Consider the following 21,575-nt stretch of genomic DNA (forward strand, 5'->3'; position numbering starts at 1 on the left):
CCATCAGGTTCAAAGTTGTTTTTTGTCACGGAGCTTTTCGACTACTGATTCAATCTCCTTATTGTAGGTTTATTCAGATTTTCTATTTCTAAAAATTTCTTCTAGGTTAACTGATTTATTGGCGTACAATTGTTCACAGTCCTTTATAATCCTTTTTATGTCTGTAGAATTGGTGGTTATATCCTTACTTTCATTCCTGAAATGTAATTAGTAATTTCAAATCGGATTTAGTAAATTCAGTAATTTTCTCTTTTTTCCTTACTTTAGCTAAAGGCTTTTGTTGGGTTTTTTTAGCTGCGTTGGGTCTTCGTTGCCGCGCGTGTGGGCTTTGTGACGAGCGGGGGGGGCTATTCTTCGTTGTGGTGCGCAGGCATCTCTTGTTGCAGAGCACGGGCTCTAGGCACACGGGCCTCAGTACTTGTGGCTCGCGGGCTCTAGAGCGCAGGCTCAGTAGTTGTGGCGCACGGGCTTAGTTGCTCCGCGGCATGTGGGATCTTCCCAGACCAGGACTCAAACCCGTGTCCTCTGCATTGGCAGGCGGATTTTTTTTTTTTAATTAATTTTTTGGCTGTGTTGGGTCTTCGTTTCTGTGCGAGGGCTTTTTCTCTAGTTGCGGCGAGCGGGGGCCACTCTTCATCGCGGTGCGCGGGCCTCTCACTATCGCGGCCTCTCTTGTTGCGGAGCACAGGCTCCAGATGTGCAGGCTCAGTAGTTGTGGCTCATGGGCCCAGTTGCTCCACAGCATGTGGGATCTTCCAAAACCAGGGCTCGAGCCCGTGTCTCCTGCATTAGCAGGCAGATTCTCAACCACTGCGCCACCAGGGAAGCCCAAGGCTTATTAATTTTGTTAATCTTTTCAAAGAACCAGCTTTTGGTTCATTTTCTACATTGCTTTCCTAGTCTTTTATTTATTTCTGCAATAATATTTATTACGTTTTCCATTCTGGTAGCTTTGGGTTTAGTTCTGCTTTTCCTAGTTACTAAGTTGTGAAGTTAGGTTTTCTTCGAGATCGTTCTTTTTTTTTAAATTTTTACTTACTTATTCATTTATTTATTTTGACTTCGCCGTGCAGATTGCGGGATCTTAGGTCCCTGACCAAGGATCGAACCTGGGTCCACGGCAGTGAAAGCGCCAAGTCCGAACCACTGGCCCACCAGGGAATTCCCAGAGATCATTCTTTTTTAATGCAAGCATTTACAGCCATAAACTTATCTCTTGTCACTGCTTTTGCCACATCCCATAAATTTTGGTATCTTGTGTTTTCTTTATCATTTGTCTCAATACTTTCCAACTCTCTTGAAGTTTCTTTGACCCATTGTTCGTTTAAGTGCGTTGTGGGGGAAGGTTGTTTTCTTTTTTAATAGAAGTGTAGTCGACTCTTACATTAGTGTCGCGTGTACAATATAGTGATTTAATGTTTTTACGTATTATACCCCATTTAAAGTTATTCTAAGAGTGTGTTGTTTAATTCCCACAAATGTGTGAATTTTACCATTTTCTTTCTATTATTGACTTCTAACTTCACCCTGTCCTGGTCAGATAAAATAGTTTGCGTGATATCTTTTTAAAGTTTTGTTTTCCAGCCTGTGCTATAACATGAAAAAGGCAATGTCAATGAGTTTAAGACCTGCATGGTTTTGGATTTTTTTTTTTTACACTTTCATTTTGCTCCCTTCACCTTCAAAATTAATAAGTTTGCATTTTCTCAAGAGATCTGTAACAGCTTTTAAATCCAAATCATCCACCTGGGATACTTGCAAAGGCAAGAGGTTTAACTCTCCATTTTCTGTATTGTGAAACTTGAAAGGGGAGATTATTAATACACATGAGCTGGGCTTAAAATGTTACTCTTCTGACTTTTGGGGTGTGGCAGGGCTCTAGGAAGTTGGTTTTGTCCTCTGCCCTGCCACCTCCTCCCCTTCTTAATTAATGGCAGACTGCCTGGACTCCCATGCAGGCTGCTTTCTAAGAGCAGCAGTTACTTCATTCTATAAGGGCCTCAAGTTACACCACAACGAGAAACTTCTCAGTCTGACCATTCACTTCCTAAAAGAAATTCATTTTAGGAAGTAGAATGCATTTTCTTTGTTGGATTTTTAAAAAATTTTCTTTCCCAGTTTTATTGAGATGTAATTGAGCACACAGCAGTATCTAAGGTATACAGCATAATGATTTGACTTACATATATTGTAAAATGATAAATACAATAAGTTTATCACCCATCATCTCATAGATACCAAAAAATGGAAAAATGTTTTTTCCCTGTAATGAGAATTCTTAGGATCTACTGTTAACAACTTTCAAATATACCATACAGCAGTGTTAATTATAGTCATTTTGTTATATATTACATCCCAAGTATTTATTTATTTATTTTTAAAATTTATTTACTTATTTGTGGGGTTTTGTGGGTTTTTTTGGCTGTGTTGGGTCTTCGTTGCTGCACGCCGGCTTTCTCTAGTTGTGGCGAGCAGGGGCTTCATTGCGGTGTGCAGACTTCTCATTGTCGTGGCTTCTCTTGTTGCAGAGCACGGGCTCTAGAGCGCAGGCTCAGTAGTTGTGGCTCATGGGCTTAGTTGCTCTGCAGCATGTGGAATCTTCCCGGACCAGGGCTCGAACCCGTGTCCCCTGCATTGGCAGGCGGATTCTTAACCACTGCGCCACCAGGGAAGCCCTGTATTTATTTATTTTATATCTGGAAGTTTGTAACTTTCAACACCTTCATCCAGTTCCTCATCCCCTCAACCCCCACCTTTGGTAACCACAAATCTGGTGATCTCTTTTTCTGTGAGTTTGGGTTTGGGTTTTTTTTTAGATTCCACAGTGTAATAATACAGTATTTCTTTTTCTGTGAGTTACTTCATCTAGCATAATGTTCTCAAGGCCCATCCATGTTGTCATAAATGGCAGAATTTCCTTTTTGTGCCTGAATTATGTTCCATTATATATCTGTACCACATCTCCTTTGTCCATTCATCTATCAGACACTTGGGTTGTTTCCATAGCTTGGCTATTGTAAATAGTGCTGCTGTGAACGTAGGGGTGCAGATATCTCTTCCACATAGTGTTTTCATTTTCTTCAGATATACTCCCAGTAGTGGAATTGCTGGATCATATGGTGGTGTTTTTTTTTAAGATCCTCCATATTGTTTTCCATAGTGGCTCCTCTAATTTACATTCCCACCAACAGTGCACAAGGGTTCTCTTCTCTCCACATCTTTGCCAGATTTGTTAACTCATCTTTTTGATGACAGCCGTTCTGATAGGTGTGAGGGGATATCTCATTGTGGTTTTGACTTGCAATTTCCCTGATGATCAATGGTGTTGAGCACCTTTTCATGTGCCTGTTGTATGTCTTCTTTGGGAAAATGCCTATTCAGATCGTTTGCCCATTTTTAAGCGGATTTTTTGTTGTTTTGTTATGGAATTATGTGAGTTCTTTATATATTTTCCATATAAACACATTATCAGATATGTGATTTGCAAATACTTTCTCCTATTCAGTAGGTTGCTTTTACATTTTGTTGATGGTTTCTTCTGCCATGAAGAGTTTGGTTCAGTCCCACTTGGTTTTTGTTTGTTGTTTTTGTTGCTTTTTTTTTGCTTTTGCTTTTAGTGTCCGATTCAAAGAACCCTCTCTAAGACTCAGGTCAAGTAGCGTAGTGCCTATGTTTTTCTTCTAGGAGTTTTATGGTTTCTGGTCTTACGTTTAAGTTTTAATCCATTTCAAGTTAATTTCTGTGAGTGGTATAAGGTAGGTGTCCAGTTTCATTTTTTTACATGTGAATATCCAATTTTTCCTGTATCACTTGTTGAAGAGACTGTTTTTTCTGCCTTGAGTATTCTTGGCTCCCTCATCAAAAATTAGTTGACCACATACGTGTGGGTTTATTTCTGCTTTGTGAAATTTCTGATTAATGATATCACAGATGAATTCAAACAAGTGAAATGACACTCAAATGCTTACAGAGTCACCAGGCGAACTTCCCCAAGTATGCCGGTGCTCCACTGATAGAAGGGGGCTGGTCTGTGAGGTCTTGCTCCCTACAGGGAGAGGAGTTGTGAGGTTCCTGGGCCTGAAAGCATCCTTACAAGCTGTGAACTTGGCGGGCAGTGGCCCAGCATCCCTTTCCCTTGGCTGGATTCTTTCAGGACTGGCAGAAATGACTGCTGCTTCCAGTTTGAGGAGACCATGTGCTGAAAGGCCTCCTCATGCGCTGTGTGTGTCCCTGGTGAGTCACTTGCCTGTGAGAAACGACCTGTGCCATGTCTTTCAGCCACCCCACAGTGTGCAGCAGTGCTGCTGAGATCATGTCTGTGCTGTTTTTCTACATCATGAGGTATAAACAGATGGACCCGGAGAACCCGAACAATGACAGATTCGTCCTCTCCAAGGTAAGCTGGCATGGGAACCCATGCTCAGACACTTGGTTCCTGAACTCATTTTAAAAGCCACCATGTGGCAACAAGACCTGAAATGGCCTCTGTTTATCCTTTTGGTGCTTCTCTCTTTGCCTCATGTCTTCATCTGTTCAGGCTGATATAATAAAACATCAAAGACTGGGTGGCTTATAAACAATAGAAATTTATTTCTCACAGTTCTGGAGGCTAGAAGTCTAAGATCAAGGCACCAGCATGGTCATGTTCTGGTGAGGGCCCTGTTCCTGGTGGCAGACTTCTCACTGTATCCTCGTGTGATGTAAGGAGAAATGGTCTCTCTTTTATAAGGGCATTAACCCCACTCTTCAGGGTTCTGCCCTCATGACCTAATCACTGCCCAAAGACCACTACCTCCTAATACTATCACCTTGGGCATTAGGTTTTCAACATAATGGATTTTGGGGAGGGGGCACAAACATTCAGACCATGGCACCTCATAAAGATCTAAAAGGTGTTCTAGTGAGGACTGCGTGGTGGGAAGGATGACTTGCGGCAGCTGGCAGTCCTTCTTTTCCTTTGATGGTGCCTCACTTTACCCCACCTAGCACTAAAGCCCCCCTTGTCAGGGTCATGCTGCTCCGATCCTCTGCCACCTGGGTAGAGGAGGGCCACATGAGTGAATCCAACTTGTTGAGCTCGAGGAGCGTTGAGCTTGATTTGGAGGGTTGTCCCACCCGTCAGTCAGCTTTCTCTTCCATTTCTCTGCATATCTGACCTGATACCAATAAGGAGTTTCTCATTAGGCTAGCTATAGTACGAGATAACCTCATGACACTGGGGGACAGGAAAGAAAAGAAATATTAAAAGCAAGGTCGATCTAGAAGAACAAGCAGCTCTTTTGATGCTGTCTGAAAGTTTGCTGTGTTCTGAGCAAAGCATTTAAAGCTCAACTGGTAGAACGACATGTGCAAATAGAAACCCCAAATCTGGGCAGCGGGAAGTAAAGACAAAGGCAGAGTATAGGCAGAGTACCTGGAGCCGTAGTTATGATCCTTGCCTTGGTGTCTAAAACATAATCTCAAATGAGGTTTGGCAAAGGATAAATAAAACGTGTGTGTAGAGGAAGAGAGTTGAAGCAAACGAAGTCCATTAGTAATAGTTGACAAATTTAGGTAAAGAGTATATGGAACTTCATTGTACTATTCGTACAACTTTTCTGTAAGCTTGAATTTCCTTCATCATAAAAACTGAATAACTATAGGTGTACAAACAAAGTATGGGTGTTTAGAGCTTTACTTTAAAAAAGGGAAAGATGTGGGAATTCCCTGGTGGTCCAGTGTTAGGACTCCACGCTTTCACTGTTGGGAGCCTGGGTTCGATCCCTGGTCAGGGAACCAAGATTCCGCAAGCCGCGCAGCACAGCCAAAAAAAAAAAAAAAAAGATGCCTAGACTATCCCATAACCGCTGCTATCATATAATCAGAGTCATTGGCCTTAGAGGGATAGAGAGACTTTCTGGCGTGTAGCCTCAGGCTGGGCTCTACTCATTTGCCAGATTTGTGTGTTCATCAGACTTACGCAGCAGATAAAGTTTGAAGACAAGAAAAAACACTCAGGGGACTTCCCTGGTGGCGAAGTGGTAAAGAATCCACCTGCTGGGCTTCCCTGGTGGCGCAGTGGTTGAGAATCTGCCTGCCAATACAGGGGGACACGGGTTCGAGCCCTGGTCTGGGAGGATCCCACATGCCGCGGAGCAACGAAGCCCGTGTGCCACAACTACTGAGCCTGCGCGTCTGGAGCCTGTGCTCCGCAGCAAGAGAGGCCGCGATAGTGAGAGGCCCATGCACCGCGATGAAGAGTGGCCCCCGCTTGCCACAACTAGAGAAAGCCCTCGCACAGAAACGAAGACCCAACACAGCCAAAAATAAGTAAATTAATTAATTAATTAAAAAAAAAAAAAATATATATATATATATATATATAAAAGAATCCGCCTGCCAATGCAGGGGACACGGGTTCGAGCCGTGGTCCGGGAAGATCCCACATGCTACGGAGCAACTAAGCCCGTGCACCACAACTACTGAGCCTGCGCTCTAGAGCCCACGAGCCACAACTACTCAGCCCACGTGCCACAACTACTGAAGCCCGTGCGCCTAGAGCCCGTGCTCCGCAACAAGAGAAGCCGCTGCAGTGAGTAGCCCGTGCACCGCAACTAGAGAAAGCCCACATGCAACAAGGAAGACCCAATGCAGCCAAAAATAAATAAAATAAATAAATTTAGTTTAAGAAAAAAAACACTCAGGAGCATAGTCCATCTTGGCTCTGGTTGGGAATGGAGTAAATGGACTCGCTAGAGGCCGAGAAGCCAGGGTCTCCATAATCTGTGCTCCCGGGGCAGGAGTGTCCATGTAGACAGCTGCGTGAGGAGGCCGCTTGCTAAGGCCTGGCCATGGCACTGACTGAGGTGCTCATGATCTCTCCGTCCACCACCCAGGCCTTAGTTTTTGTTTTATCAGCTCTTTTGTTTTCTTTAGCCAAGGAGGCTTGGGAAGTAACCAAAAAGCCTTCTTGTAAATTTGTTCTTGAAGCACACTTTGTGTCAGAACAAAGATGAGAAGTACCACCTGGAAGAGAAAGCTTTCTTTCCTGGGTGCCCTCAGCAGCTTGTGTGCATCTTTATTCTTGGCCCCTCAGTTGTGAGTGTCCCCCCCACAGCGAAAGGATTCTTGGGAAAGGAAAGGGAACCCCTGTGGGCGTGCTTCCACCATGCCAGACATCATGCTGATGCCCCACCAATCTTCTCAAGTAATCCTACAGCCTTTTGCTTCCTGAACGGGGCTTTCCTCACCATCATACCCAGAGAGCAAAGCCTTATGGAAGTGGGCTTACTTGTCCCCTGCGTTAAAGCTGGGGGGAAGTGGAGTTGATCTGAGTGTAGAGCGCAGGCTCGCTCCAAGGGCACGTAAGGCACCTGGGAGCCAGAGCTTGTTACAGGAGTAAAATAGGAGCTGTAGGGAGAAAGACTAAGCTAGCGATGTTGTCAAGAGAGACTTCAGTGGGACAGTTCTCGGAGCTAGAGATGCAAAACAAATCTGTGAGGGCACAAAGCACGTAGAGAAAGCTAAGGAAGGTCAAGAGCCCCAGGAAGAGCAGAACAGTAGGGTGGAGCAAGACAGGAGAGGGATCTGAGACTAACAAGTACCATCCACTCATCCGTGGTAGTGACAACACAAACCAGTCTCTGAATGGAGCTGACATCTGAATGGAGGAAGGGGGCAGACAAGAAACAAACCCAGAAATAGCATGTCAGATGGGGCTGAGTATCCTAGATCCAAGGGAAGTGGAGGGCAGGTACTGGGTGAAAGAGATGGTCCAGGAAAGCCTTGGTGTTGACATTTGAGCAGAGACTTGGAGGGTGTGAGGGAGTGAGCTGTGCCCTTATTTAGGCACAAGCGCTGAGCACTCGGGGGAGAGGGGGCCACACGTGCTAAAGCCCTGAGGCAGGCATGTGCGTGGCGTGTTCAAAGGACATCCAGGAGGCCAGGCACCCGGAGCAGTGGGAGGTGATGGGGGTCTGGAGTGAACAGGCCACTGCAAGAACTTGAGCTCTACTTGACGTTAGACGACAAGACCTTGGACAGTTCTCCGCAGCGATTGAGGGGCGGGCTTCGGTTTTATTGTGCTCCGCCTGGTGGCTGTGTTGAGAACGACTGTGGAGGGAAGCAGGGAGGCCACTGCTCTGACAGAGGCAAGAGATGTTTGTGGCCAGGCCAAGATGGTGGCAGCAGAAGTGTTGAATAAGTTTGATATCTCTTCAGAAGCTTGGGAGGGAGTGAGGCCTCAGTGCAGCAGACCTTTGGCACTGGCACCACCTTGTGGCCCTCAGAGGGCCACATTCTCTCCGTGGGACCGTGATAGCCTGTGCGTACAAGCAGGTCAGTGGGGATAAATGGAGTGGTGGTAGAAAGTGACTTATTTCTAGCATAACCTCCTACATCACCACTTCCCAAATCTCAGTTGACTTGAGTTTTACAAACCAGGGAAATTGAAATCTTCTTCAGTGTTTCTAGTTTCTGTTTAAGAGTCCATATTCTCCAAAAACATTGAACATCTGGTCTGTGTACAGCTAGATAAAAGGTCTTGTGGAAATGGCAGGACTTCTGCTTATGTTTTTTTCTGCTTTGCTCTTGGGCTCTGTTTAGACTGCTGTGTGCAGAAGCTTCCCACTTCTATGTTGTCAGAGCTCCAGTTGCCCTCACCAGCTGCATGGATTACCTGTGACTCTGTTGTCTTTGTGACGTTGATCTGACACTTTGAGGTGCATGAGGGTGTGTAGATTCATTTGGTGCTTTCTCTTACAGAGTCTGTCGTTTGTTAACGTGGCAACTGGATGGCTGGGGGAAGGACTGGGGGTCGCGTGTGGGATGGCATATACTGGCAAGTACTTTGACAAGGCCAGGTAAGGCGCTTACCCAGAAACCACTTAACTGTTCCCACCCCACCCCACCCCCAGCACTTTGGCTTTATTTATCGCTTATTAGTTTGGGAAGGCAGTGATTGTGTTAAAAGTTCAGGTTACCAAGTACTCAAGGAGTAAAAAGAAATCATATTTCATGAAGCGGTTCTAGCATCTCCTGTTGGGTTCTAAGTGCTGCCTGCAGTATAGAAATCAGTTCATTAGGGACTTCCCTGGTGGTCCAGTGGGTAAGACTCCGCACTCCCAATGCAGGGGGCCCAGGTTCGATCCCTGTTCAGATAACTAGATCCCACGTGCATGCCGCAAGTAAGAAGCCCGCATGCTGCAACTATGAGCCCACATGCCACAACTGTAGGATCCCGCATGCTGCAACTAAGACCCGGCACAGCCAAAATAAATAGATAAATATTTTAAAAAAGAAAGAAAACAGTTTATTAGGATTCAAGTCTAAGTTTTTTTTAAACATTTATTTATTTACTTGTTTGTTTATTTAGCTAGCTAGCTAGCTGCGCCGGGTCTTAGTTGCGGCATGCGAGATCTTCAGTGGTGGTATACAAGGTCTTAGCTGCAGCATTGTGGGATCTAGTTCCCTGACCAGGGATCAAACCCGAGCCCCCTGCATTGGGAGTGCGGAGTCTTACCCACTGGACCACCAGGGAAGTCCTAGGATTCAAGTTTTTACTAAGAGAGACATCTTCCTGTTTCCCATATCTCAGTGAGCTTCACTGTAGAGTGAACAGATGGTGTATTTGCCTTTCCATTGGGGACCCCTACATGTTAATCAAAGGTCTCTTTTTCTGGAATGGTCCACCTTCCTGAAGACAGGCAGATCCATGCCTTTCTTGCAGGGGTGTGTGCCCAGGTGCTGCTGATGTAGGAGCAGCAAGATGGGGGATCCTGGGGGGCTCAGGGTTGGCCATGATGGTGTGCATGTTCTACTCCCATGGTTCACCCAGGGTGCCTGAGTCTGCAGCCCCTCGGTCCCAGGTTCCAGCCCAGGTGGCCCCTCTGGAGGCACTTTGTTGTGCTTCCTCCACTGTTGACCTTTTTCATCTCTCACTGTTGCCTCTGTTAGTCCCTATCCTGTGGTTAATCACTTTTTTTATACCTCATTTATAGCATTTTTTGGGGTCTGGGTTGTGTTTTAGTGCTTTAAACATTTCATGTTTCTGCTGCGGAGGAGTTTAATATTTGTAACAGAACATACGCTCCTGAGGTAGGCTGTTTTGATTGTTATTATTGTATATAAATTTGTAAGATCAGAAATAGAAGGTGGCAGTGCTTAACACGGAGCTTATCAAGAAACCATATATGTAAATGTTTGGGCGTTTAAGGGAGCTGCCTTCTCCCCATCCGCTCTTATTCGTTGGGCCCAGGGAAGTGGCAGAAGAACGTAGAAACTACTTTTACAGCTAGAATGAGAAGACTAGCCAAAGGTGCAGCCCATGTCGTGAGGCCCAAGCTTTTAAAGCTGTGTTTCCTCAGCTGTGGAATTTGGGCAGCGTTGACAGGGAAAATTGTCTTAGGTCTGAAGCAGCTGCTTCTGTCTCCTCCTTTGTTTCTCTCCATGAAATATATTTGCTCGAGCTGCCCAGAGGAGCCCCAGGCACGGTCCTAACGTCTCTCGGCTTGCCCCAGCTACCGGGTGTTCTGCCTCATTGGAGGTGGCGAGTCCTCGGAAGGCTCCGTCTGGGAGGCCATGGCCTTTGCTTCCCACCACAGTCTGGACAACCTCGTGGCCATCTTTGACGTGAATCGCCTGTACCACAGCGGCACCCTGCCCCTCAAGCACTGCACAGACGTCTTTCAGAAGCGCTGTGAAGCCTTTGGGTAACTGTCCTGTTTTGTGGCACCTTCTTTCCGCCCCATCCCCCCTTCGCCTTCTAACCTGGCCCACTTCTCGGTTGACAGGTGGAATACTTTCGTGGTGGATGGCCGCGATGTGGAGGCACTGTGCCAGGTGTTCCAGCAGGCGGCTCAAGTGAAGAGCAAGCCCACTGCTATAGTTGCCAAGACCTTCAGGGGCCACGGCATGCCACGTAAGGAAGTGTTGCTTTTCTGCTTGTGGTTGTCAAAAACCTCTGCCTAGCATATGAGGTGGAGGGAGGCTTAGGCTAGCTGGGCAGACAGCTGACTTCACGCACGGTGATTACGCCTGTGACGTGCGCCCAGCGCTCTTGCTCTTTCTCATGCTTGTAGATAGCAGATCTGGTTAGGGCAAGGGGGAGGGAGCCCAGACCCCCAGCAAGCGAGCGCAAGGGAGCGGCTGAGAGGATAGTCCCTCAGTTAGAGGACCAGCAGGGAGCCATCTCCACGGGAGTGCAGAGCCAGAGGGGGGCTGAGCGTGAGCAGATACGTAAACATGAGTGTACGTGCCTGCGAGCGCCCTAGCCTGTGCCCACGCTACCTGGGAGGACACACAGGCCACTAGTAAAGCAGCGCCTCTGGGAAAGGTAACTGTGGAACTGAGGGTCGGGGAAGGGAGGGGGTTTTGAAAGTCTTAACTTCTTGCAGATTTCAAAGTGGACCTCTGAAGTTGTTCATCTCAAGTATAAATAGTTGCAGTAGGTGTGATCCCTGGTGTGTTTTTAGTGTTGACATTTTAGAATAAAACTCTTCTATGACTCCTTCTCAAAATACAGTCTTATTCTGGTACCCCCGTTCAGTAAATGACGACTGGACCGGTTTGCTCCTGGCAGAAACCTGGGTATTGTCCTTGCCTCCACCTCTCCCTTATGTGCCCCCTACACACATACCCAGTCTTTCATCGATTCTGATTGATTCTGCTCCTGACGTACGTCTCAAGTCTGTTCGCTCCTCTCCATGTCTCTTGCCCAGGCCCAGTCACCTCTCCCTAACTGCAGTCTCCCCAAGCCAGCCCCCACACGACTGCCGTGGTGATCTTTCTACAACACGGATCTGATCAGTCACCATCCCCCTTCCAAACCCGTCAGTGGGTTCCCATCTTGCTTTGGACAGAACTCAGACTCCTTATACCCGTAGGATCCTCCATGGTCTGCTCTGCCTGTCCAGCCTCATCTCCCTCACTCTCCCCTCCATTCACCAGCACATGGGCCAGCGGCCCCCTCAAGAGCCTCTCGGCCTTTGTCAAGGCTGTCTCCTGCGACTGCAGTACCATGTCAGGCCCCCTGTGCCAGCTTTTTACTCTGTGGCTGACATCTTTTCCATCTGGATGTCTTTCAGATGACCAAATAGGAGCTCATTAGATACTTAGGGAATGAATGTGTTTTATCCATTGGGTTGCAGAAGTTGAGGATTCAGAAAATTGGCATGAAAGGCCAATGCCAAAAGAAAGAGTGGATACAATTATCAAACTAATTGAGAGCCAGATACAGACCAAGAAGAAGCTTGACCCAAAACCCCCTGTTGAAGACTCGCCTCCAATCAACATCACAGATATAGAAATGACCTCTCCACCTGCTTACAATGTTGGTGACATGGTAGGCAAACTGCTTTTTTCTCTGCTTTTCGTAAATACAGAGGACTCTGTTTACTCTGATCTCCAGGAATGAACAAATTGTTAGGTGATGTGGTATTTAACTAAAGATTATAAGCAATAAATATGGATTTACCTTCTCTTTTACTGTTTCTGATATTTATTCTTTGATTTCAAACTTAACTCAGGTCTGAATTTTCTTACCAGTCAGTCACTACTTATTTGTGTCCAGTGCTGTGCAACTTTTGTTTGCTTCTGTGTCTACTCAAAGGATGGGGGCCTGGCTGGATTGATCCGTTGGGCTTATTCCCTGGATTACACAAGGAAACACACCAATTCATCAAAGACCAGTTCTTCAAAAAGGAAACAAATTAGGCACGAAAGGCTGAACATAAAACCTTTCTGCTTTTTGTTACCATTTTTGTATTCAAAGTATGCAGGGTCTTCACAACCTAAGGAAATAAGGTGGTGAGCCTGGGAGGAAGGAAATACTTATTTATTTGGGGACATTTTGAGTGTTACTTACGTTTTCTTAGCCTGGTAATATGGGTTTAAAATAAATGAATTGACTATTTGAGAAATTAGAAAACAAATTTAAAAACAGAAGAACGCTATTAATAAGGGAAAAGTACATATAAACAGAGGCTACTTTGGTAATATGTGTTAACACTTTAGCTGTTCACACCCTTCAAACTAGCAGTGCAACTCACAGGAATTTGTCCTACAGGAACACCTGTGCAAGTGTGCAGAATAGAATGAATGTCAATTGCAGCATTGATTATGATGAAATGTTTATGTCTGGAAGGTAGGTGGGATTATGGGAGCTTTTCATTTTTTGAAAGACGTGTATATATTTTACTAATAGGAAAAATTAAGGAAACAGGCCAGTTCGTAAAAAGTTAATGAATTAAAGAACAAGAAGTCACATTAATACACAAATCAAAGAGTTGGCTCTTTGAATTACTAATACAGTAGACAAACCATTATCTAGCCTACTTAAAGAGATGAAAATCATAAATGAATAAAATTAGTCACTAGAGGAGATAACCACAGATGCGGAAAACAGAATTTTGAGAAAACTATGCTAATTGGTATGAAAACCTGTAAAAAAAAAAAAAAAAAAGGACCTCTTTTAGGAATACATAAAATACCAAAATTGACTAAAAAGACACAAAACACTTAAGTAGATCAACAGCCATAGAAAAATTTGAGAAAACTGTCCAAGAGTTGTACCTCCAAAGTGCCAGGCTCACTAAGTTGCAAGAGTGACTTAATTTTAACCTTCAAGGAATGGGTTAATTCCTAGGCTATTTCAAACCTTCTTGAATATGGAAAAAGCCATTTATGAAGCCGAAATGTTATAATGCTAGCCCAAAGGAAAAAACTACAGGCCAACCTCACTTATGAATATTGATGTAAAAATTCTAAATAAAATGTTCGCTGGTCTCAACTCAGTACCTTAAAGAGGTATATGAATCAGTGAAGTTCAAATTAGTAATGCATATCATTCCCCAGTATTAGGAGGGGGGAAATTATGATCATTAACAATTAAAGACTCAGTCCTGATGATGAAAAGGCAAGCCTATTTGCAGGTGGTAGAGTTGTATGTCTGGAAAGCCCAAGAGAATCGACAGAAAATGGTTAGAAATAAGAGGAGTCCAGAACGAGAACTTGTAGCAAAACTAATATACAAAGATTGATTCTTATATTAATAAAATGGAGAGATTATCCCTTTTACAATGGCAATAAAAACTAAAATAACTAAAAATAAACTTAAGTATATAAGGTCTATGTTAAGATACTTATAAAACTATAGCCCTAAAAGAAGCTCACATGCCTTGTATGCATGAGATGCTCACCAAGTATTTGTGAGTAGACCATTGCCAAAAGGATGCCACACAAACCTGTCATTTCCCTTACCTCTGGGGAGAGGAACTGGGAGAGCAGGAGGAAGATGGCCTTTTCACTCGATATCCTTTCATAACCTGACTTTTGTACTCATCTACATGAATTGCCTGTTTTAAAAAATATTTTTAGGAGTGTTTAGATGAACGAACAAAGACAAATGCGGAGGCAAACCTTGTTTTTTTAAATAACAGCTTTATTGAGATAATAAAGCTATATAAAGCTATAGATTTCTATATAATCTACCCATTTGAAATGTACAATTCAATGGTTTTTAGCATGCTGACAAGAGTTGTGCAACCATCACCACACTCAATCTTACAACATTTCCGTCATCCCAGAGAGAAACCCTATACCCATTAGCAGTTACTCTCTATTCCCACCCAGCCCCTAGTAACTGCTAATCTACTTTCTGTGTCTGTGGATTTGCCTATTCCAGACATTTCATGTAAATGGGATCATATAATATGCAAAGTTTTGAGTCTGGCTTATTTCACTTAGCACTGTGTTCTCGAGGTTCATCCGTGTGGTGGCAGTACTCCATTTTATGGGTATATCATATGTTTTATTTATCCATTCACCTGTTGCTGGACATTTGGGTTGTTTCTACCTTTTGGCTATTGTGAATAATGCTGCAATGAACATTTGTGTACAACCTTTCGTATAGATGTATTTTTCTCTTGGGTATATACCTAGGAGTAGAATTGCTGAGTCGTAGTAATTCTGTTTAACTCTTTGAGGAAATGCCAAACCTTGTTTTTTTTTAATAGAAAAACTCAATATTGTAAGGATGTCAGTTCTCCCCTAAATTAATCCATAGATTGAGTCCAATCTCAAACAATATCCTAATGGAATTGTTTATTATTTGTATTATGTTTCTAAAGTTCTACATTTTAATATTTACAGTGAGTATTATCAGTTTTATAGTTAAACACTCACAGAGGCATTTGCATTTTGGGAAATGTAAATTTTTAAATCAACTATAGGAATGGGACAGAAGAATAAATTTATTTGGGGGAAATTGATACCCAGTGAGCCAAGTATGGATTTAAAATTGGCTAGCAGTCCTTTTTTATGACCCTGAAGGAGATTATTGGTGAATCACAAATTTGCTTTCTTCATTAAGGTAGATGACAGTTTATAATTCTACCAATTCACCTTCCTTCTAAACCCATTCTAAGAAACTCTACTGTTTAACTTCCAGATAGCTACTTGGAAAGCATGTAGTTTGGCCCTGGCTAAGCTGGGCCATGCAAATGACAGAGTCGTTGTGCTGCACGGTGACAGCAAGAACTCCACCTTCTCTGAGATATTCAAGAAGGAACACCCTGAGCGCTTCGTTGAGTGTTGTATTGCTGAGCAAAACATGGTATGTATGCTGGGGACATCCATCTTGAGTCTTCTCATTGACAAACAGTGGCCCACCAGACATAGGAGGGCTGCGCTGTGTTACAGTTTTTCTTTCCACTTACAAAAGCAAAGGAACTGGAGGAAAAAAGTGTCGGGGGAAACAAGTACAGAGCAGCCAGGCAGAGTCTGAGGGGTGACTTCCAGGACCGCAGGGAGGGGCTCCAGCCATCTGCCCTCAGGTCTCCAGGCCTAAAGCCTGCCCAGCTCCCTGGTAGCTCTAGGTGACCCCACTCTTCCTGCCCTGCCCGTCCCACAACCAGGCAATCCTACAACATCCCAGAGGCCAATAGATTGAAAGCTACAAGGGACTGTGGTTTTTCTCTCCACCTTGTTGCATGGGGCCTAATATATCCTAGATATTCAAATGTTGCCCTAATTGCAGCCTCAAGAATGTCAGTAGTGCTGTGGCCTTAGGTAGAGCTGTTCTGCTTATCTGTGCTTCAGTCTCTTCCCAGGACGACATTAGCGCAGGAGTCTCTTATGCATGCACATATCCGCACACACTCCCCTCGAGAGAGAGAAAGGAGTTTGTGCAAGTAAACGCCTTGACTTGTAAAGCTCTGTGCCACTGCAGAGGCCAGCGCACATGTACCTTCACATCGTAGAGGCCAAAAACAGCACTGGCCAGAAATCTATGGGCCAGCAGGCCTTACGTGACCACCAGAGAGACTGTATTTGGAACAAGTAGTATTTACAGATATTTTAAATTAGTTGCCAGCTTTTTTTTTTCTTTTTTTTTTTTTTTTTTTGCCTGTACCATGTGGCATGTGGGATCTTAGTTCCCCGACCAGGGATCGAACCCGCGCCCCCCTGTGTTGGAAACACGGAGTCTTAACCACTGGACCGCCGGGGAAGTCCCAGTTGCCAGCTTTTAAAAGTCAGGAAATTTTATATGGAATCCAAATTTCTGGATTCTCTTGAAGAATGGGAAGATCTGGCAACATTGGGACGACATTCCTTCCTTCCTGCCACCAGTTAGCTGGAGCCAAGCAGGGGCCCCATTTAGATGGGGGTCCACAGCCAGCTCACCATGTCCCTGCGTCCTGCTGGCCCACTCATTTGTTCACGGTGCTTCCCTGGCCCTGTCAGTGTTGGAATTTAAGCCCCCCTGTTCAGTAAAGTAGGTCATTGCAATTGTAAGAATATGTACATTTTTCTGTGGGTCTCATTAAGCTAAGCTGTTTCCATTTTGAATGGAAAAAAATACAATTCATAATTTTCTGAATTGAGCCACCTATCAAAAAGCTTGCTTCCTAACTCATTGATTCTTTCAGTCAGCAACTGAAGGCAACGAATAAAGCAGCAGCCAGCAAGTGGGTAGCATCCAGGGCTACCAGGTGAAACTGGTGACTACAGTGATAGCGTGACTAGGGCCAGTCAGCAGCAAGGTCTCAGAGGACGTGACGTTTAAGCTGAGACTTAAGTGACAAGGAGTCAGCCATGCGCAGATCTTTGGGGGACGGTATTCCCAGCAGGGGGCCCAGCTAGCTCTGTGGCACGCCCAAATCTGAGCTGTTCAGGGAGCAGAAGGGAGGGCCGCTGTGGAGAACAGCTTGCTGGGGGGAGCGGGGGAGGTGACAGGAGATGGCGACTTGGACCAGGGCAGCAGCTGTGGGGTTGGAGAGGAGCAGACTCATCCAGAATCTGCTTTGCCGGGAGAGTCGGCAGGATGCCATGGGGTAGGTGTCAGGGCAGGAACCAAGGCTGGCGCTAGGGCAGAGGCCAGAGCACCTGGGAGCGGAGGAGTGTTGCTTCCTGAGATGGACAAGACTGGGGGAGGAATGGGTTTTGGGAACGCAGTCAGGAGCTCTCTTTGGGCCCTGGGGTAGGGGGGTCAGGGTACCTGTTAGACTGGGGATGGGGGTGCCAGGTAGCTTAGAGGATAGATCATTTATCTCCAAATGTGTTTGCTTTCCAAACTGCTGAATGTGTGTTTCTAAACTAGATCTTTTTCTGCCTAGCTTTAAGTTAACATCTAAATTTTTCATCACAGATTTAAGTAGATGCAAAGGATATAATTTCCCGTATATTGAAATTTGTGACACTTTAACACTCAAATCATCCAATTACATGAAGGCTCTCTTTGTCAGAAATTAAATCCGTTTTTCTACTTGAATTCTTATTTCCGTTCTGCTTCCCCAAATATATTTATGCATGAAAGCCTTTTGTTGACAGTTCTTTTCTGCAATAAAAATATGCATATACATTGACAGTTTTTAAAAATTTTCTTATGTCCATAGGCCTTGGAGCATTACAATTTGTTTTCTTCTAGACTGAGCTACAGTTATAATTATTAGCTTGTGTAGCATTGGTTAAGTACACTTAAAGCTAGAATGAGACAAGTTTCAGAACAAAATCTATTCGTATTTTAATGATGTAAGTGCCAAGAAACCTTGTTTACATAAATAAGGTGATGGGAAGGGAAAGAGTTTTGTTGTGGCAACATCATTCAATTCATTTGAATTCCTTCCCAGTTATAAGCCAAAAATCACACAGTGATCTTTCATGTTAAGTTGTTGGTGGAAAATTATTTGTAAAGGGTTGACAGTTACATTAGGTTCTCTTTCAGTTTTGTTAAAAGAATTGGAAAACCCCTGACTTAAAAAAGAATTTGTTATCCAATCTTTTGAGTTCTGTAGTTTCTCAAGGCTGCTATGATTATTTCGAATTGTCCTTTCTGTTTTGATCCGGAGCTCTTACACTCCAGGGTGTTGCCCAACTGAAGGACCCGATGAGGGTGAGAGAGCGCCTTTCGGCAGTCAGTGACTGGGAGGCGATTATCAGGGAGACAGCGGGAAGTAGGCCCTGGGCCCTTTTGCTGGCAGATGGACATGGGAGTCAAGGATCTTGACGTTGAGACCAGCCACAGCCATGTGCCCCTTGGACAGTCTTTGTTTACCCCAAGATGTTCATCTTCTAATTTGAAGCCTACCAAGGTATGTGAGCCTGCCCTTCCAGCGGAGGTGAAGAATAGAGAGAGAGAGGCGTGGTTAGCATCAAGCACATCAGACTGACACAGTGGGACCATATGCTGGTTCCCTGTGGAGGGGGCAGATGAGGAGGAGTGTGGCCCGAGGCCCAGGACTCAGTCTAGATGCGCCGCCCAGCAGAAGCGGCCTAGGCAGGGTCAGCAGCGTTCAGCGAGACGGCTGGTCTGTAGTGCTGGAGGCACCTGAGAGGCCAGGAATGATGCAGACAGGGTCTGTAGTGCTGGAGGCTCCTGAGAGGTCAGGTACGATGCAGGCAGGGTCTGTAATGCTGGAGGCTCCTGAGAGGCCAGGTACGATGCAGACAGGGTCTGTAGTGCTGTTGGCTCCTGAGAGGTCAGGTACGATGCAGACAGGGTCTGTAGTGCCGGAGGCTCCTGAGAGGCCAGGTACGATGCAGACAGGGTCTGTAGTGCCGGAGGCTCCTGAGAGGCCAGGTACGATGCAGACAGGGTCTGTAGTGCCGGAGGCTCCTGAGAGGCCAGGTACGATGCAGACAGGGTCTGTAGTGCCGGAGGCTCCTGAGAGGTCAGGTACGATGCAGAAAGGGTATGTAGTGCCGGAGGCTCCTGAGAGGTCAGGTACGATGCAGGCAGGGTCTGTATTGCCGGAGGCTCCTGAGAGGCCAGGTACGATGCAGGCAGGGTCTGTATTGCTGGAGGCTCCTGAGAGGTCAGGTACGAAGCAGGCAGGGTCTGTATTGCTGGCGGCTCCTGAGAGGTCAGGTACGATGCAGACAGAGTCTGTAGCGCTGGAGGCTCCTGAGAGGTCAGGTACGATGCAGACAGGGTCTGTAGTGCTGGAGGCTCCTGAGAGGTCAGGTACGATGCAGACAGGGTCTGTAGTGCTGGAGGCTCCTGAGAGGCCAGGTAAGATGCAGACAGGATCTGTAGTGATAGAGGCTCCTGAGAGGCCAGGTACGATGCACGCATGGTCTGTAGTGCTGGAGGCTCCTGAGAGGCCAGGTAAGATGCAGACAGGGTCTGTAGTGCTGGAGGCTCCTGAGAGGCCAGGTAAGATGCAGACAGGGTCTGTAGTGATAGAGGCTCCTGAGAGGCCAGGTACGATGCACGCATGGTCTGTAGTGCTGGAGGCTCCTGAGAGGCCAGATACGATGCAGGCAGTGTCTGTAGTGCTGGAGGCTCCTGAGAGGCCAGGTACGATGCAGGCATGGTCTGTATTGCTAGAGGCTCCTGAGAGGCCAGGTACGATGCACGCATGGTCTGTAGTGCTGGAGGCTCCTGAGAGGTCAGGTACGATGCAGACAGGGTCTGTAGTGCTGGAGGCTCCTGAGAGGCCAGATACGATGCAGGCAGTGTCTGTAGTGCTGGAGGCTCCTGAGAGGCCAGGTACGATGCAGGCATGGTCTGTATTGCTAGAGGCTCCTGAGAGGCCAGGTACGATGCAGGTAGGGTCTGTAGTGCTGGAGGCTCCTGAGAGGTCAGGTACGATGCAGACAGGGTCTGTAGTGATGGAGGCTCCTGAGAGGTCAGGTACGATGCAGACAGGGTCTGTAGTGCTGGAGGCTCCTGAGAGGCCAGGTAAGATGCAGACAGGGTCTGTAGTGCTGGAGGCTCCTGAGAGGCCAGGTAAGATGCAGACAGGGTCTGTAGTGATGGAGGCTCCTGAGAGGCCAGGTACGATGCACGCATGGTCTGTAGTGCTGGAGGCTCCTGAGAGGCCAGATACGATGCAGACAGGGTCTGTAGTGCCGGAGGCTCCTGAGAGGTCAGGTACGATGCAGGCAGGGTCTGTAGTGCCGGAGGCTCCTGAGAGGTCATGTACGATGCAGGCAGGGTCTGTAGTGCCAGAGGCTCCTGAGAGGTCAGGTACGATGCAGGCAGGGTCTGTAGTGCTGGAGGCTCCTGAGACGCCAGGTACGATGCACGCATGGTCTGTAGTGTTGGAGGCTCCTGAGAGGCCAGATACGATGCAGGCAGGGTCTGTAGTGCTGGAGGCTCCTGAGAGGTCAGATAAGATGCAGGCAGGGTCTGTAGTGCTGGCGGCTCCTGAGAGGCCAGGTACGATGCAGACAGGGTCTGTAGTGCTGGAGGCTCCTGAGAGGTCAGGTAAGATGCAGACAGGGTCTGTAGTGCTGGAGGCTCCTGAGAGGCCAGGTAAGATGCAGACAGGGTCTGTAGTGCTGGAGGCTCCTGAGAGGCCAGGTAAGATGCAGACAGGGTCTGTAGTGATGGAGGCTCCTGAGAGGCCAGGTACGATGCACGCATGGTCTGTAGTGCTGGAGGCTCCTGAGAGGCCAGATACGATGCAGACAGGGTCTGTAGTGCTGGAGGCTCCTGAGAGGCCAGGTAAGATGCAGACAGGGTCTGTAGTGCTGGAGGCTCCTGAGAGGCCAGGTACGATGTAGACAGGGTCTGTAGTGCTGGAGGCTCCTGAGAGGCCAGGTACGATGCACGCATGGTCTGTAGTGCTGGAGGCTCCTGAGAGGTCAGGTACGATGCAGACAGGGTCTGTAGTGCTGGAGCCTCCTGCGAGGTCAGGTACGATGCAGGCATTGTCTGTAGTGCTGGAGGCTCCTGAGAGGTCAGGTACGATGCAGTCAGGGTCTGTAGTGCTGGAGGCTCCTGAGAGGTCAGGTACGATGCAGGCAGGGTCTGTAGTGCTGGCGGCTCCTGAGAGGCCAGGTACGATGCAGACAGGGTCTGTAGTGCTGGAGGCTCCTGAGAGGTCAGGTAAGATGCAGACAGGGTCTGTAGTGCTGGAGGCTCCTGAGAGGCCAGGTAAGATGCAGGCAGGGTCTGTAGTGCTGGAGGCTCCTGAGAGGCCAGGTAAGATGCAGACAGGGTCTGTAGTGATGGAGGCTCCTGAGAGGCCAGGTACGATGCACGCATGGTCTGTAGTGCTGGAGGCTCCTGAGAGGCCAGATACGATGCAGACAGGGTCTGTAGTGCTGGAGGCTCCTGAGAGGCCAGGTACGATGCAGGAAGTGTCTGTAGT

General features: G+C 46.5%; 1 protein-coding gene across 1 annotated transcript in view; it reads left to right on the top strand.

The window, feature by feature from the left end:
- Window positions 1-21,575, top strand: part of LOC309652415 (transketolase-like protein 1) — a 35,875-nt gene that overhangs the window by 744 nt on the left and 13,556 nt on the right. Inside the window, exons 2-7 of the mRNA XM_082446193.1 lie at window positions 4,279-4,396; window positions 8,743-8,840; window positions 10,497-10,688; window positions 10,770-10,897; window positions 12,126-12,319; window positions 15,425-15,589. Of these exons, the coding sequence (XP_082302319.1) occupies window positions 4,279-4,396; window positions 8,743-8,840; window positions 10,497-10,688; window positions 10,770-10,897; window positions 12,126-12,319; window positions 15,425-15,589 (895 nt within the window). The remainder of the gene's footprint in view (window positions 1-4,278; window positions 4,397-8,742; window positions 8,841-10,496; window positions 10,689-10,769; window positions 10,898-12,125; window positions 12,320-15,424; window positions 15,590-21,575) is intronic.

This window comes from Balaenoptera physalus (genome assembly GCF_965194825.1).
Source record: "Balaenoptera physalus genome assembly, chromosome: X".
Lineage (NCBI taxonomy): Eukaryota > Metazoa > Chordata > Mammalia > Artiodactyla > Balaenopteridae > Balaenoptera > Balaenoptera physalus.